The sequence below is a fragment of the Colobus angolensis genome, unplaced genomic scaffold (assembly GCF_000951035.1).
Source record: "Colobus angolensis palliatus isolate OR3802 unplaced genomic scaffold, Cang.pa_1.0 Scaffold70, whole genome shotgun sequence".
Taxonomy (NCBI): domain Eukaryota; kingdom Metazoa; phylum Chordata; class Mammalia; order Primates; family Cercopithecidae; genus Colobus; species Colobus angolensis.
Genome location: NW_012120710.1, coordinates 8,276,573 through 8,293,730, shown reverse-complemented (window position 1 = coordinate 8,293,730; position 17,158 = coordinate 8,276,573). Strand labels below are relative to the sequence as shown.

At 45.3% G+C, this 17,158-nt stretch overlaps 1 protein-coding gene and 1 long non-coding RNA gene across 2 annotated transcripts; both read left to right on the top strand.

Annotated features, from left to right (window-relative positions):
• Positions 1-370: 370 nt before the first annotated feature.
• Positions 371-3,579, top strand: SOWAHB (sosondowah ankyrin repeat domain family member B). Its single transcript, XM_011927230.1, has one exon. The coding sequence runs from the start codon at positions 663-665 to the stop codon at positions 3,039-3,041; it is 2,379 nt and encodes a 792-aa protein (XP_011782620.1). The 5' UTR covers positions 371-662; the 3' UTR covers positions 3,042-3,579.
• Positions 3,580-11,840: 8,261 nt separating this feature from the next.
• On the top strand, positions 11,841-13,216 carry LOC105501329. Its single transcript, XR_001000177.1, has 2 exons — positions 11,841-11,962; positions 12,828-13,216. It is a non-coding gene; the product is annotated as an uncharacterized LOC105501329 (long non-coding RNA).
• The last annotated feature ends 3,942 nt before the right edge of the window (positions 13,217-17,158 follow it).

Sequence of the window (17,158 nt, the reverse complement as noted above, 5' to 3'; positions counted from 1 at the left end):
TTGCCTGTTAACTTGCAGCTTCTCCTTCTCCCCCTTCGGCTTCAGCCTGAACACATCAAAGCACCGGAGGACAGGAACGGACCTTCTGTCGCTTTTGTTTCCTGCGTGGTGGAGACTTAGAAGAACGGCCGATCGCCTACCTGCCTTCCACTTCCCCGGCCGCAGAGCGGTTTGCTGCCGGCTGGGTTCGCCGCCAACCTCACCTACCAGTAGTCTCTCCGGTCTGACTCTTCTGGGATGGGTGGCGGGGGGTGGGGGAGACCTCAGGGGGCGGAGGGACACAAGGAGGCGGGCCTGGCCCTTCCCCCAGAGCCAGGGAGGAGGCGCAGCCAGGGCGCAGGTGAAACCGACTCGGCCCTATCCCGGGAACTTTCGCGGTGGGGACTCGTTGCGAGAGGCTAGAGTCGCGCAGGTGCGGCCTGGGAGCCGCCCTCTCTCACTGAGACTGCCGCGGGGACTCAGCCCTGGGGCCACCCGAAGGGGACCCACGGACCTCCTGGCGCGCTCACTGGCTGTGGGCAGCGCTGGCCTCCGCTGCTGATGGGGGCGGCTAGTGCCGCCCCGGGCGCAGGTGACACTCGCCCGGCCAGGGTTTCCTCTGGCTGGGGAGAGCCCCGGGAGGGCGAGAGGCAGACACCTCAGGGGCGGAGGACAAGGCAGCGATGGCCCGAGAGCTGAGCCAGGAGGCACTACTGGACTTTCTGTGCCAGGCTGGGGGCCGCGTGACCAACGCTGCCTTGCTGAGCCACTTCAAGAGCTTTCTCCGAGACCCTAACGCGTCCCCCAGCCAGCACCAGCACCGCCGCGAGCTCTTCAAGGGCTTCGTCAACTCGGTCGCCGCAGTGCGCCAGGACCCCGACGGCACCAAGTACGTGGTGCTCAAGAGGAGGTACAGGGACCTTTTAGGGGAGGAGGGGCTGCAGCGACCCCGCGAGCCGCCCGCGGCCCCCCACAGTGCAGGGGGAGCTGCGCCCTGCTCCCCGCGAGGCGCGCGCCGGGGGCAGTCGCCCCAGCAGCAGCCCAGGCGGCGGCGGCGCGAGAAGGAGCCGGAGGAGGAGCCAGCAGGTGCAGCAGCCAGAGCCGCCGACGCAGCTTGCAATGGACTCCCGGTCAGCGGCTCCAGCGCGGCACCCGGGAAGGGCGGCGGATCGAAGGGCAGTCCCGGACAGCGGGCGTCGGTGCCCGCAACTGCAGCGGCAGGGGCCCAGGCGGGAGCGAGGTGCGCGGCGGCGGAGACACAGGGCCGCTGCTGCTGGGAATGCGTCCAGAACAACCTGGCGGGGCTCCCGGGGGAGCTCGGCGCACTCCCGGACTCCGCCACCGCAGAGGAGAAGCCTGCACGGGCTCTGCCTGCCCAGGATGGCCGCGGGGCTTCCAGGGAGCCGGAAGAAGGCGGGCTGGCTGAGCCCGCGCCTGTGCCTGCAACGCATCGCTCGCCTCTCGCCACCGTCGAGGCTGCGACGAGCAGGGCTTCACCGCCTGCTCTCCTGCCCCGCCCCGCCCCACGCGGAGACCGACCGGAGCTGCTGACCCCCAGCTCTCTGCATTATTCGACCCTGCAGCAGCAGCAGCAGCGCACTCGAGAGTGGGTGGCCAGGCACCCGCAGGTGCCGGAGGCCCGTGATCAGGGCCCTGTCCGCGCCTGGTCTGTGCTGCCAGACAACTTCCTCCAGCTGTCAGTGGAACCCGGCTCCACGGAGCCTAACTCAGAGCCGCCAGACCCCCGCCTTTCCTCGCACTCTCTCTTTCCTGTTGTTCCGGATGAGCCCTGGGTATCCTGGGCGGGGAACCCTTCATTGACTGTCTTTCGCAGCATTCGTTGTCAGCTGTCCCTCCAAGATCTGGATGACTTTGTGGACCAGGAGAGTCATGGCAGTGAGGAGAGCAGCAGCGGGCCCAAAGACTCACCAGGGGCTTCTGAAGAGGGGCTGCAGGTTGTCTTGGGAACCCCAGTTCGGGGGAAGCTCAGGAATCCAGCTGGGGGCCTTTCTGTATTTCGGAAGGAGGGCAGCCCCGGTTGGAGCCCTCAGGACCTCAGAAACAGAGGGGATGGTCGCATCTCTCAGCAGGTCCCTGCAGGGGCTAATGGCCTTGCAGGTCACCCCCTGGAGCCTTTGCCTTGGCCAGTTCCTAAGTTAAGGAGGTCCCTCAGGAGGAGCTCTCTGGCAGGGAGAGCCAAATTGTCCTCCTCTGATGAGGAGTACCTTGATGAGGGCTTGCTGAAGAGAAGTCGGCGCCCTCGATCCAGGAAGCCCTCCAAGGCAGGAATAGCACCCAGCCCAAGGGTTGATGCAGCTTTATCACCAAAACTTGCAGAGGTTAAGGCTGTTGTGGCTGAGCGGGGTTGGCGACACAGCTTGTGGGCCCCCACTGGGGAGGGGTCTGCAGCCTGGGCCCCCCACAGAACTTCTGAGCACAAATCATCCCTGGTTCCCCTAGATGCCAGGGAGCATGAGTGGATTGTGAAGCTTGCCAGTGGCTCCTGGATTCAGGTGTGGACTTTGTTCTGGGAGGACCCTCAACTGGCCTTGCACAAAGACTTTCTGACTGGGTACACTGCCTTGCACTGGATAGCCAAACATGGGGACCTCAGGGCTCTTCAGGACTTGGTCTCTGGAGCAAAGAAGGCAGGGATTGTACTTGATGTAAACGTGAGGTCCAGTTGTGGATATACCCCGCTGCATCTTGCAGCCATTCACGGCCACCAGGGGGTCATCAAATTGCTAGTGCAAAGGTTGGCTTCTCGGGTAAATATCAGGGACAGCAGTGGGAAGAAGCCATGGCAGTATCTAACCAGTAATACCTCTGGGGAAATATGGCAGCTGTTGGGAGCCCCTCGGGGCAAGCCCATTTTCCCTGCCTATCCCTTAGTTGGAAGTTCTTCCCCAACCAGAAAGGCCAAGAGCAAGGAAATATCTAGAAGTGTCACCCGAAAGACTTCCTTCGCTGCCCTACTCAAAAGTCAGCACAACAAATGGAAACTGGCCAACCAGTATGAGAAATTCCCCAGTCCAAGGGAAAGAGAAGAGTACAGTGACTGAGGTGGGTCTCTCTGTCTAACACGCAGGCAGCACACCCTCACCCTACTCAGTGAGAGAATTCAGGGGGAATAGAAAAGCTGCTGAGAGTTGGTAAAGAGGATGGTCGAGTGAGATGGCATTGACCTCCCTGGATCTTATGTCACTACATCCTAGACCTCAAGGGGGCCATCCAAGCTTTTTAAAAGCTGAAGGTCCTTGACTGGAGAAACCTAGACAAGGGGCAGGGCCAGGTGCTTGATATCTAGGAGGCATTCTTACTTTTCCCTTGCCACCATGGATCTGGGCACAGTAAGCCATATTGTTTCCCGAAGCAGGAGTCCCAGGCCTTGGCTAGAGAGGGAACAGATGTCTAACAAAAAGAGAAGCAATTTGAGGAATTGATGAAGCACATTAATCCTCTCTGGCTAGGTCTCTGGCTTCTGTTCATTTGAAGAATAAATCTTGGCTGACAGTGGGAAGCACCAGGTTTGAAATCAGATGGCTTTATTTTTCTTTTTTTTTGGCATTTAAATCAGTGAAATAAAATTATTACTGGAGAGTAGAGTTCGATTTGAGAGATTCCTCAGCCCTGTTCCCAAGTCTTCTTTTGAATTCCTTGCATGGTGGTTAATGGGTAAAATGATTAATGCCTCCTTTGGGTCTTCTCACTGATCAAAGAAGTTGGGTAAGATCCAGTTATGACTTGGCCTCCATTCCCAAGAGGAATGACTGTCATTCAGGCCCTGCTTTTTTGTATCAACCCAAAGGGAACTTTCCAAATGTAAAAACCATGTGGCTCATTTGCATAGTGACTGAAACCATCTTTCATGGAAACTCCCTGTGTAGCAAACAGAATTATCATTACCAGTTTTCAGTAGGTTTGAATGGCCAACATTTGTACTCATAAAAAGAGAGAAATGACTTCACTCTGGGGAAACAATAAGGGTTAAGAGAATGCATCCTTACCAGGACTATCTAAGCTGCTAAATATAATTTTATTTGCACTAAACTTGTTGCCAATTAAGATTAAATATTAGCCTTTAAGTACTCTATATCTAACATGAAGTGCTCCTTTTAAATTGCTTTTGAAGGGACTGATAACTTGTGGGTTCATGTAGTGAGAGAATGGCTAGTCTATAAACATCAGTAGAACATCAAGATTTCAGAAATAAGTTCAAAGAGGGCTGAAATACATGTTCAAGTGGAAATTGTTAATTTTTTATGGGAATGTTTTCATGAGATGTGGCAATGATGCTGTATTTTAAGTCTTTTTGTGTTTCTTCTGGTTATTTTCCCCCATTAAAAGATCAATAGATCTTCATAATTTATTGTACTTATGCTGATTACTGTTTCCTTCTTTACAAAATTGTGTCTCTGTGAATGCCAAATATTATTGTTTCTTTGATTTTTTACTTTATGATTTTGCTGAAATAATTATATCTCTTCTACTAGAAAAATAAGCATAATAAATAAATCTAAGAGCTTTTTTCCCAAAAGACCTATATAAGAGATGAAACTGTCAAATCAAAGCAAGAAAAATGGCAACCACAGATGGGACATAGTTTGAAGAGATGAAAATTTGAAAGAATACATGATAGACAAATACTCCAGTAAACTAATAAACATTGTAAACTACTAGTAAGCTAGTGATATTTCAAGGAAAAAATGTCAACATTTTAAACAATCCAACGACTGTTTTTACTTTAGCATATTGTTATTACTACGTCAATTCATTCAACAGAATGACTGTTTTTACTTTAGCATATTGTTATTACTACATCAGTTCATTCAACAGATGTCTTTTGTGTAGTGCCATGGGATTTACAAAGGTGAGTGGGGGATGACCCCTCCCATCCTGAAATTTAAAATCTAACAATATTTATTAATGATTGCTTTACACCCTAGCTTTTTTTTTTTTCTTTTGAGACAGAGTTTCAAAAAAAGTTGAGGCTGAAAGTTGCCCAGACTGCAAAGCAGTGATGTGATCCCCGCTCACTGCAACCTTTGCCTCCCAGGTTCAAGCAATTCTTCTGCCTCGGCCTCCCATGTAGCTGGGATTACAGGCAACCACCACCACTCCCGGCTAATTTTTGTATTTTTGGTATAGATGGGGGTTTCGCCATGTTGGCCAGGCTGGTCTCGAACTCCTGACCTTAAGTGATAAGTTGTATGTTTCAATATTCCCAAAGTGCTGGGATTACAGGCGTGAGCCACTGTGCCTGACCTGTACCTATCTTGCTTGCTCCCATGATGTCTTTTAAAGCTGCATTATATCAGAAAATAAGCTTGTAAAATGAGGCAAAGAGAAAATGAGTACAAACAGCAGCAATGCAAGAAAAAATTTTCAAAGTGTCGTAAGTACAAAATACATGCTCTGGAGAGAGCACTTGTTTCAGGAGAGAGAGAGGGAGGGAAAGAGAAAGAAACAGAGAGAGAGAAGGAGAAACAGAGAGAGAGAGAAAAACAGAGAGAGAGAAAGAGAAACAGAGAGAGAGAGAGATCCTTTTGGGCTAGGAAAATCAGGTAGGGCTTCATAGAGGCCAGGAATCTTTTAATTGAATGATACTAACTTTCCCAAGAAACCAGCTGTGTTAGTTCTACCACATTCTTGACTTCTGCTTCAGTGTGTGATTTACATAGCACTAGTGTGGCTGATTGTTCACTGGTTAAAACACAATCCTAAGTCTCAAGTTGATTCTTACGATGATTCATCATGTCCCTCATACCTGCCTCTGATCAACTCTTTTACATGGTCAATATGGTATGTTGGGGAGGAGTCAGGGGAGAAGAGGGTGTAGAGAGGTGATTAAAACACAGATCTGATCCTGACACCCTCTTACTCATGTTGTCAAGTCCAGGCCAGGAGGGCTGCCAGGACTAGCATAGTTTCCCAGCTTTCTGCCAGCCACTCCCTGCCACGAACCCCAAACTTAAGCTATATCAGACCTATTGGGATGCTGGAGGCCCTAAACTCTCAGTTTCTGTCTTGTGCTGAATTTCTTTTACTTAGAAAACCCTTTTTGCTATTTTCCTGGTAATCTTATTCCTCAAAGGGTAGTTCAAATGTCATAGCCTATATGAAGATTCCAGGACAAACACCTCCAAGGTAGAAGCTGTATAGCTCCTTCATCAGAATTCTTATAATACTGTGTACATACCTCATTTACAATTTTTGCCACATAATATTCAAGTAAATTGTATGTCTCAATATTCCCGAAGATTTTGAACATCTGGAGATTAGTGAATATGTTTTCAATTCATCTAGATTTCCAGATATTTATGGAGCATCTACTATGTGATAAAGACAAAATTCCTGCCTTCAAGAGCTCATAGTCTACTGGGGAAGGAGATGTGAGGGTTGGGTCACTGAAAATTGCTTCTAGCACAGTAAGGTAAGTGCACAGATATGTGTGTGTGTCAAGACTCTGGGAATTCAGAGAAGGGGACGTTTATGAAGCATTTTCCATGTGCCAGTCTCTTTGGTTATGGTGGAAATACAACATTTAGTAGAATATACCTAGTTCCTGCTCTGATGATGCTTTTCTGGATTGGGGAAGTCAGGAGGCAAAAAGGAAGTTAGATAAGCTTTGAAGGGTGAAGTGGAGAAAGAGTTCTGGAAGAATATCCCAGGACAGGGAAGGGGCATGACCAAAACCACAGAGTGAAGGATACTGAGCCACATAATGTGGCAAAAGTGAGGCAGTGCAGAAAGAAATGAAGCTGGAAAGGTCATTTAGGACTAGGTTGAAAGAAGGGTCTTTTTGACCTCAGGAAATATAGGCATTTTCTAGGAAGCCAAGGATTGCAAAAACTCCTCCCAGAAAAACTTAGTGTTATTCCAAATCAAGATGTTTTCCTGAAGTCTTAATTTGAAGACAAAAAATATATCAAAGTATTAGATTAAATGTGCTTAAAGTTCCTCTTTCAAATTTTTCTTAGGTCTTCAGTGTGGTTAATGCTTATTTGCTAGCACATAGTGGTAAGCAACAAAGTAAGTTAACAAATGGCAATTTCATTAAACATTAGAAACTGTTGATAAGCTTAGCGCAACACTTTTTTTTTTCATTTTAGCAGTTGTATGAAAGCTTGTATATAGATTCATTTATTCCTGTATCTTCTCAATTGTTTCTTTCTTGTATTTGCCCTTTTTCTTTCCTACTTGGCAAGATTTGACTTTCTGTTCATGGATTTTTTTATGGTCTTTGTCTACTTTTAGTCTAGTGATAACCACTTTTCTGGGGTGAATGCCTACATGGACAGTTGTACCATTAGCCTTTTGCTGCTGCACTCATTCAGCATAGATGACATCTTTCTTTCTGTAAACCTTGAGTACGTTGCCAATTTGCTGACCTTTATAATGTCTTTGCACAGTCTGAACTTCATCATCCTTCCGGATGGTCATGGATCAAACATCATACGTCTTAGCTCTTTGGAAAGAGGGGAAGACATAATCTTCTTGCAAATATAGGAAAGTGCATTGAAATGCCTTTTGCAGTTCTTGCTTCGGTTAGAAGTCACGAAAGCCTTGAATTTCACTTTGGCCACTCTCGCTTCAGTGATGGATGCAAAAGTTGCTCGACGCTTTTTGTTGTAGTCATAAAGCAGTGAATTTTAATGTAATAAATGTACTGTAAATATTAAGTATATATATGTAGTCTTATTTTATGATAGTAAAATTGCTTATAGTTCAACATTTCAGTGTGTTACACATTAGCATGCTGTGAATTCCAGGTGCCTTGATTCCTCTATACATTTTTGGGTTTTTTTGAGGCAGGGTCTCACTTGGTAACCCAGGCTAGACTGCAGTGTTGCCATCATAGCTCACCGTAACTTCAAAGTTGTGGGCTCAAGAGATCCGCACACTTCAGCCTTTCTAGTAGCCGGGACTGTAGGTATACCCCATCACACTCAGCTATTTGTTTTTTTGTTTTTTAGAGACAAGGTCTCTTTGTTACCCAGGCTATGTTGCCCAGGCTAGGTCTCAAACTCCTGGTCTCAGCTTCGCAAAGCACTGAGATTACATGTGTGAGCCACCACACCTGGCACCTGTACATCTTTTTTGTTGTTGAGACATAGTGTCCTGCCGCCACCTAGGCTGGAGTGCAGTGACGCAATCTCAACTCACTGCAGTCTTGACCTCCCAGACTCAAGCCATCCTCCCACCTCAGCTTCTGGAGTAGCTGGAACTATAGGCACACACTGCTGCACCCAGCTAATTTTTTTATTTTTTTGTAGAGATGAAGTCTCAGTATGTTGCCCAAGCTGGTCATGAACTCCTGAGCTTAAGCAATCCTCCAGCCTTAGCCTCCCAAAGTGCTGGGATTACAGATATGAACCATCATGCCCAGCTCCCCCATACATTTTTAAAAAGTAACTTTACACATACAATACAATTCACCTATTTTAAACGTACAATTCAATGATTTTTAGTATAATCACACTTATGCAACTATCACCATATTAAGTTCCTGTATAAATCTGAGAGCCACTGATCCAGGCAATAGGAAGCCATTGAAGGTTTAATGCAGGAGAGTGACATATAAGCTGGGGTGAAACAAAGATTCTTCTTGCTGCAGTAAAGAAGATAAACTAGAAGCAGAGATCAGTAAAACTATTGTATTATCTTAGTTTCATATTGGGAACATCAGGAATGTTGACTCAATAAGGTGTTATCCATTGGATTGGATGTATACAGTGAGGAAAAAAAACTTTGTTGGTGGGGCTGATTTAGTTGATAAGAATTGAGAATTAGGTAAGATGTAAAAGAGTTTCTCCATTTCCTCTCACCCTCAAAATACCCTGGTTTCATCAATATTTTTTTCTTTTTTTTGGCAAAGTCTCGCTCTGTTGCCCAGGCTGGAGTGCAGTGGCATGATCTTGACTCACTGCAACCTCCACCTTCCGGGTCCAACAATTCTCATGCCTCAACAATTCTCATGCCTCAACAATTCTCATGCCTCAGCCCCCTTAGTAAGTGGGATTATAAGCGTGAGCCACCACACCTGGCTAATTTTTTTTTTTTTTTTTTAATATTTTTTGAGACAGAGTCTTGCTCTATCGCCCAGGCTTGAGTGCAATCTTGGCTCACTGCAACCTCCACCTCCCAAGTTCAAGCTATTCCCCTGTCTCAGCCTCTAGATTAGCTGGGATTACAGGCGTGGGCCACCACATCCAACTAATTTTAGGTTTTGTTTGTTTGTTTTTGTTTTTTGCTTTTTGAGATGGAGTTTTGCTCGTTGCCCAGGCTCGCTGCAACCTCTGCCTCCCAGGTTCAAGTGATTCTCCTGCCTCAGCCTTCCAAGTAGCTGGGATTACAGGCCCAGCTAATTTTTAGTGTTTTTAGTAGAGACAGGGTTTCACCATGTTGGTCAGGCTGGTCTCCAACTCCTGACCTCTGGTGATCCACCCGCCTCAACCTCCCAAAGTGCTAGGATTACAGGCGTGAGCCACCACACCCAGCCCTAATTTTAGTATTTTTAGTAGATATGGGGTTTCACCATGTTGGCCAGGCTGATCTCAAACTCCTGACCTTAGGTGATCCGCCCGCCTCGGCCTCCCAAAGTGCTGGGATTACAGGCGTGAGCCATTGTGCCTGGCCTAATTTTTGTATTTTTGGTAGAGATGGGGCTTTGCCATGTTCACCAGACTGGTTTCAAACTCTTGGCCTCAAGAGATCCACCTGCCTCGGCCTCCTAAAGTGCTGGATTACAGGTGTGAGCCATCATGTCTGGCCTGGTTTTGTAATCAAATTACTTCATTCCTGTCATGACCATCTAAGTTCATGGTAGCACTGAATCCAGAGTGTAAATTCAATCTCTGTACAAGCTGTTTTGCATAGCAGTGCTGCTGTGTACACTTGGGTTTGTCAACATCAAAACGAATTTAAAATGCTTAACGAAAGATTGGATAATATAAGTACTTAAGCTCATGGCAATGAAGCTAGATTGCCTGGCTCCTGTCCTGATTTGGACAAGACCTTCAACTTCTTAGTTTTGTCATTTGTAAGATGGAAATAATAGCAATAGAAAATGGGTTTTCTGAGAGGATAAAATGAATTTATACCTGAACAAAGTTCATAGAAAATGTCTGGCACATAGTAGATCCTCAGTAAACATTTGGTATTATTAATTTTAACACCATTCAAAATATACAGTCCACTTAAATTTCTATCTATGCAGAAAGCAAAGAAATCTAGTTGATTAAAAAGGTGCTGCTAAAAATTTATTGATACAGCTAAATAATTTTCATTATGCTTCCATACAAGAAAGATGTCTGGGTTTCTCACTTCAAATGAAAAAGACTATTTAATTATCTCTTGTGTGTAACAATCATTAGCTATTATGTCATTAAACAGAATTATGTCCAATTGAAGTTACATAAACTAATTCCAGTCAAGTTAGAAGCTCTGATGTTGTCCGGAACTGAAACTCAGACAGAGCTCTGAAGGAATCAGGCTTATGGAGAGGTGAGGGGTGTGTGTGTGTGTGTGTGTGTGTGTGTGTGTGTGTAATGCCACTATCACTCATGAATTGGAAAAATCTAAATGGAACCATGAAGTAAACTTTATCAAATTTCTACTAAATTTGGTCACAGTGAAGTCACTGAGTTGGATTAAAAAGTATTGATCTGACTATTCCTCCTTCATGATGTGAAAATAACACTTCCTGATCTCTAGCTACCAAGCTTGACTCCTATTTTCTACTTTTTTGGGGGTGGGGGTGGGGGGTGGGGGTTGATCCTTTCATTTATTCAGATTTTACTCATCATCACATTCTGAGCCCCTTTCTGCGTCTACCTCAGCGTCCTCACACAACTCACAGGCTAGAGAGGACTTCAAAGTGTGATCACAGCACTGAGGGATCCCAAGTTAGGCAAAAGGGCCTGGGGGAGTGGTGAGGATCCAGCAGGGCCTCATAAAGAAGGTGACATCTGAACTGGGTCTCCAAGAATGAGCCACCACTTAGCCAGGGCCTCTGTTTCCACATTGAATCACTGGAATACCATTTGCTGAATTCAACAGATTGATGACCTGGGCTCAGGTTAATTAGCTTTGTTTATGTTTTACCTTTGTTTTCTCTGTCTCCCCCGCTAGGCTATCATCCCACAAGATTGGAGACCTCTGCCTGCTTCACTCCCTGCTGTGCTTCCACGTCTGGAGCATGCAGTAGAACCTCAGTGAATGTGTGCTGGAAGAGGGAACACTGATCGGAATTTGTCCTCTGAATGTGCCCACTCACGCTGCAGTGTCAGCTCCTTGAGGACAGCAATGTCATCAGTCCTGTTGATCCCTGGATCAGCACCTAGAAGGGTTTGGCACATGGTAGGTGCTCACTGACTGGCTGATTACAACAGGACACAGCAGCAGGCCTTGAAGCTGGGAGTGAACCCCAAATCCTACCTTCAAGCAGGAAGCCCTGCTCCTTTGTATTAGGTGTGAAATGGGGCCTGTGAAGGAGGCGGCAGGAGAGAGAAAAAAATGCTGCCATGGGTTCTTATGTACACAGAAGACAGTGGCATGGGAAGACGTGAGCAGGCATATCCAGGAAATGAACAGAGGACTGAGGCTCGACCCTGAACCTGCTCTCTTAGGTGTCACACCCTCTCCCACTGGAAGCAGGTGAGCGGCTCCCTAGTTCCCTTGGAGATAGAGGTCACATGACCTCGACCTGGCCAATCAGCAGAGCCCATTCTCTTCAGCCATAGTGATTGGCTGAGGTCTGGGCATGTAACCAATCCCTGCAGAAGGTCAGCTCTCCAGGTTGGAACGCTGGGTGAAGAGAAGCTTAATTTCTGTTAGGTTGCTGGAGTGGTTGGTGCCATCTTGTCACTGTGAAGGGAAAGCCCACCCAAGAATGACATCAACATAGAGGGAAGTAAGCAGAGCCAAGAGGTTGGCAGAGGTGGTTCCTGGTGCCATTATCCAGCACCCAGCTACAGACCAGGTGAAGTTGGCCGGGCACATAGTCACTGGCACTGGAGTGACCCATAGGTTACACACAAAAGTCTGCAGAGCAACTCCAGCTGTGCTCTTTCGTTTTCACAGTTAGCAACGTTTTTATAGGTAGCATTCTTGGTTAGTATTCCTAGTTAGGATTTGTAGCTAGAAGTTTACCATGCGGCAGGGCCTTATGACCATCTCTGCTGATGAGGAGACCCTTACTGATCAATATAGGCTCCTCGAGATCGTCAGCCAGGACAGCTTCACCAAGGTGAATGAAGTTCACCAAGTGCCTTCTCACTGGGACCCAGGTGGCTGTGGTCATCCCAAAAGGGCAGCAGAACTCCTCCTCCGTCTAGAGTCTAGATGACCCCAAGGTCATCAAGCTCTTTCCACATCACAGACACTTTGTTCTTAGCCATGGAGTATGCCAGCAGAGCAGAGCTGGTCTGCTACATCCTAGAGTTGGGTTACATGAAGGCGGAAGAGGCCTGAAGCAAATTCCAGCGGATAGTATCAGCCCTCTAGTACCCTCTAGTACAACAGAAGGGGGATATCCATAGTGACCTGAAGCCCAAGAATTTTCTTGTAGTCCATCACAACATAAAAATAACAGCCTTTGGATTTGATACCAGGTTCACTGTAGGCCAGAAGCTGGGCACCTTCGGTGGTAGTCCCTCTTATGCAGTCCTGAACTCTCCCATGGCCAAACATATGATGGGCCCCAGTGGACATGTGGAGCTGGAAAGTCATTCTTTATACCGTGGTAACCAGGGCCTGCCATTTATTGGGCAGACTTTGTGGAGCTGAGGAAGCTGATACTGTGTGAACAATTGTACAAGATCCCACTCTTCACTCTTCATTTCCAGAGAGCTTCATAAACCTATTTTTGACTGCAGGGAGAGGCCTATGCTAGACCACATCATGGAACACCTATGGACCAACACTGGTCAGGAGGAGACACGAAAGCCATTCCAGGAGTTGCTCTCTGATCACCAGGACTCCTGAAAGACAGAACTCATGGTGTCCATGGGATATGAGGCAGACCACATCCAGTCCTTGTTAGAACAACAATTTGATGATACCATGGCCTGGTACTGAATCCTGGGCTACAGGAAACCTGACGCAGGGCTCCCTCATCACAGTGAAGTCTTGCCTTCAGTGGATCCCACCCAACAGTCACTAGCCTTTCCCATAACCTGAAAGAAACTCTTATGCTTTAACATACAAAACTTGTTAAGAACATTGGGAAAAGGTGCACAGTTCATATGTTCTTCATTTGTTCACTCTTAAGTGTCCAAAGTGTCTTGTCATTCATGCTGGTCTAAATATTGTGGGTTGACATAAACTTTGAGGTATAGTAAGGCCAACAGGTCAGGAAACAAGTATTGTACAACTGAAAAGATAATTTATTGCCCACAGTTCCCAAGAGGACAGGCACACAACATGCAGGGCCACACAGGGAAGCACCAGTGGGGGTCAGTAGGTAGAGGGATGGGGAGAGCTGTGGGCAAGAACCTTTGTTGTGCTTCCTTCTCGATTTCGCCCAGGAAAAGCTCCTTGGCAACAGCTTGGATGGGTGGACTGGTGCACAGCAGGTGCCAGCACATGGTGAAGGCCACTAGAGGCTGACAGGAATGCACCTCCCTTAGGATAGACTGCAGGAGCCCAATGCTTCTCATGCTCCCCTGGTTGCTGTGGACACTACTGCCATTTCCTGCTCAGCACTTCAGCATCTGGTCTGTGCAGCCTGATGATGCCCTCTCTTTTCTACTTTTAAGACTTGTGTGTTTTGTGAAGGCCTTACTGTATGTAAATTAGTTCTCAATTTAAAAAGAAAATACCAAGACAAGTAAGGAGAAGTATTTTTCAAATGCCTATTGGGGCCAAAGCCAGGACTATTTTGGAAGTGTCTAGTTCTTCCATGTACTCTCTTTTCTTTCTTTCCTTCTCTTTTTCCTTTCCTTGTCTCCTTTTTAGAACAGTGAACACTCCCAAATCTAGCAACTACTAACAGGTATTTCTGTACCATCACTTTTTGAAAACTACAAATATTAATCTTAGAGGATTTGAAGGTTTTTGCTGTTTGTGTCCCAAAATACAATTAGCTTCTAGTGAATTCTTATCCTTTGGTGTCAACTAGGGAAACACTTCAGGGACATAAATATTGTGAACCAGGTGACATGCCACCATCCCACAATGGGTCTCACTGCCTAAGAGAACGGGCCAGTCATGGTAGGGGTAAGACAAGGATTTCATTCTATGACCCTGCTAATGGGCCAGAAATAGTCCCATTTTCTTAGTTATTTGAGGACCGAGAACTTCTCAAGACTTAGTGAATCACATAAGGGTGTTCAGATCAGAGTACAGTATTCAGACTTTCTGATTAAAACTGACTTTTAAAAGTGAGCAAAATGAGTATTCTGTGCTGATAGCTTTGCCAGCACTAATGGTCCAGGCAGAGTCACATGGATTTTTCTTCTTGGAAAGGGCCACAGGAATAGCCATGCCTTTACAGTGTTTGCATGTTGAGTGGATATTCTTAGTTTTCCACCTAGTTTGACCCTAATAGGTTATATGGAAAGTATAAAACCTCTGTGAAACTTGATTTTTCTGTGGAAAGGAGAGAGGAGGAAAGAGAAAAACATACCAATAGTATCCGATCAGCCTCAGATCTTCAGGGCAGACAGCGCTAAAATACACAATATTACTAATGAGTAGCTGTAAATGGGGCTGGGGGAGAACAGAAGGCTGATTTTGCTTTATCTGTAGGCCATATATTCTCACAATAATGACTTTAACTCTGGACTCCTAGGGGGGCATATTAACTAAGTAATGTTTCATAGAAATATGTAATTAACCTATCTGTGGAGGCTCTTTCCATGAATTATGGAAAGATCACAAAATATTGCCCTGGATTTCTCGGGCAAGATTCCTGATACCCATCATAAATTCTTGGGAAAGCTGAGTCTAGAGCTACTTTTCAAATTTTGGGCGTACACATATCTTTCAGGAGCAGTGTATCTATTATGGATGATCTTACACAAGCAGTTTCTCTTCTGATCTTTGTTCTTATTAGCTAATTGTAAAATTCAATCAGGAACTCACAAAGGGGTTGAAACTCAAGTTTACTTGCTACTTGTTAGAATCTTTGAATTATTTGAGGTTTTGATCATCAGTGTTGTATTAGTCCGTTCTCACACTGCTATAAAGAACTACCTGAGACTGGGTAATTTATGAATAAAAGAGATTTAATTGATTCACAGTTCTGCAGGCTGTATAGTAAGCATGGCTGGGAGGCCTCAGGAAACTTAAAATCATGGTGGAAGGCAAAGGGGGAACAAACACATCTTAACCATGGCAGAGCAGGAGAGAGGGAGAGAGAGGAAGTGCCATACACTTTTAAACCATCAGATCTGGTGAAAACTCACTATCATGAAAACAGCAACTGGAAAGTCCACCCCCATGATTCAATCACTTCCCATCGGGCCCCTCCTCCAACACATGGGGATTACAATTCGAGATGAAATTTGTATGGGGACACACAGCCAAATCATGTCAAGTGTTACTGATATTTTATATCACTCCATTCTGCCCACCCATGCACCCCCTGCCTCCAAACCCACACATATACTGTAGCATAGATAATAAAGAATTGAATTGTAGCTATACTCTTATACCATAAGATGTATTTATTTAAGATGTCTCTTAGATTTTCAGTAAAGGAAAGCATCTGCATGTGGCCGCTAACTCTGAGACCACTAAAATTCCGAATCCTGCGAACAGCCTGTGATTCTTTGAGAAGGGAAAAGGATTAATCCCCTGGACACAGGGCAAAGACAAAAACATCTGCATGCAGAAGTTATATTAGGTGTCACCTGACCATAACCTTGTGTCCTTGTTTGTGTCACCTGTGGTCTCTTCTTGCGGTCTCTTGGGTTTTCCTGCTAAAAGCTTCCTTGAGGCCACCTGGAGAAGCAGAATGGCACAGCAGGTGGAGTAATATCAACTGGTGATCTCAGCATTCTGGACACAGGCAGGGCTCTTCAGGCTGCCCTTATTAATGTTTTCCCTGTTATTATGCTACATTTCTGACTCAAATTCAGTTTTGGAGGCTTTTGTGAGGTACTTCCTCAGGTTCAAAACTCCTTATGTCTTTATTCATTTGAATTGAGTAAAAGAAAGTCCTTATTCCTTATAAATTGAAAGCCACAGCATTTAGATACTGGCTTATGATGGAAGTTATGGACTGTTGGTGTTCCTAAAAGGAAATAGAAAGCTAATATGGGGAGAAGTAAATAAGTATTTTGTGTTGTGAGAAGGTACCACGTAAATACTGCCGTTATCTGATAGGTTTAGGAAATGGATTATTTTGATCAACAAATTATTTGAGTTGAAAGGAATTTCTCACATATGTTTTACATGATGAATAGTTGTAAGAAAATTTAAAAACTACAATGAAATATACTCAGCACTAAACACAAGCAATTTATGTGTCTCAAAAAACAATGAAAGATTCTTAAGTGCTTTGTGCTTATTGTATTTTGGATGCACAAAACTAAAGTCAGCTGATAAAGGTTGTGTTTTTACAAATTTTACATCTATTTTTGCATCTTGAATAATTTTATAGTTATACAACTAATACATGTTCATTGTAAAGAAAAATCAATAACACAGATAAAGAAAAAGAAGAAAAAATCTGTCCCTAATTTTGCTACCTTGAGCACTCACTGATAATATTTTGTTGTATATATACACTTTCAAAACTTACAACAAAACCAAAACCATCTTGTACATAATTGCCAACCTATTTAATTGTTTGATATATCACTATTTTTTTTTCCTTTTGAACTGGAATTCTATACTGAGTTCCGGATAAAGTTTAGGTCTTTAGATGACTAAAAGTGGAGCAGCTGAGAAATTATTTGTAGACCAGGCTTTTGCTTCAATGCCATTTCCCTTCTCTGCAGTCTAAGGGCAAGGTCCTAAATGAGTTAAGTTTTAAATTATTTTAAAAATCATTATTAGCATTCATTTGACTTGAAGCCATAAATTTTCTTTTGTTTTTAACCAGCTTCTTTGTCCAGTGTTCTGGGTGCATGACTTTTCAGGCAGGCGGCTCCTCCTCCAGGAAACTGGTTGCCTGTTCCCACCCGTAGCAGGAAGACAAGAGGGAACTCCCAGCTGTGACCAACCATCT

Bases quoted from the DNA above. Each gene is read 5' to 3' on its own strand.
- SOWAHB (XM_011927230.1), top strand. From the start codon at position 663: ATGGCCCGAGAGCTGAGCCAGGAGGCACTACTGGACTTTCTGTGCCAG.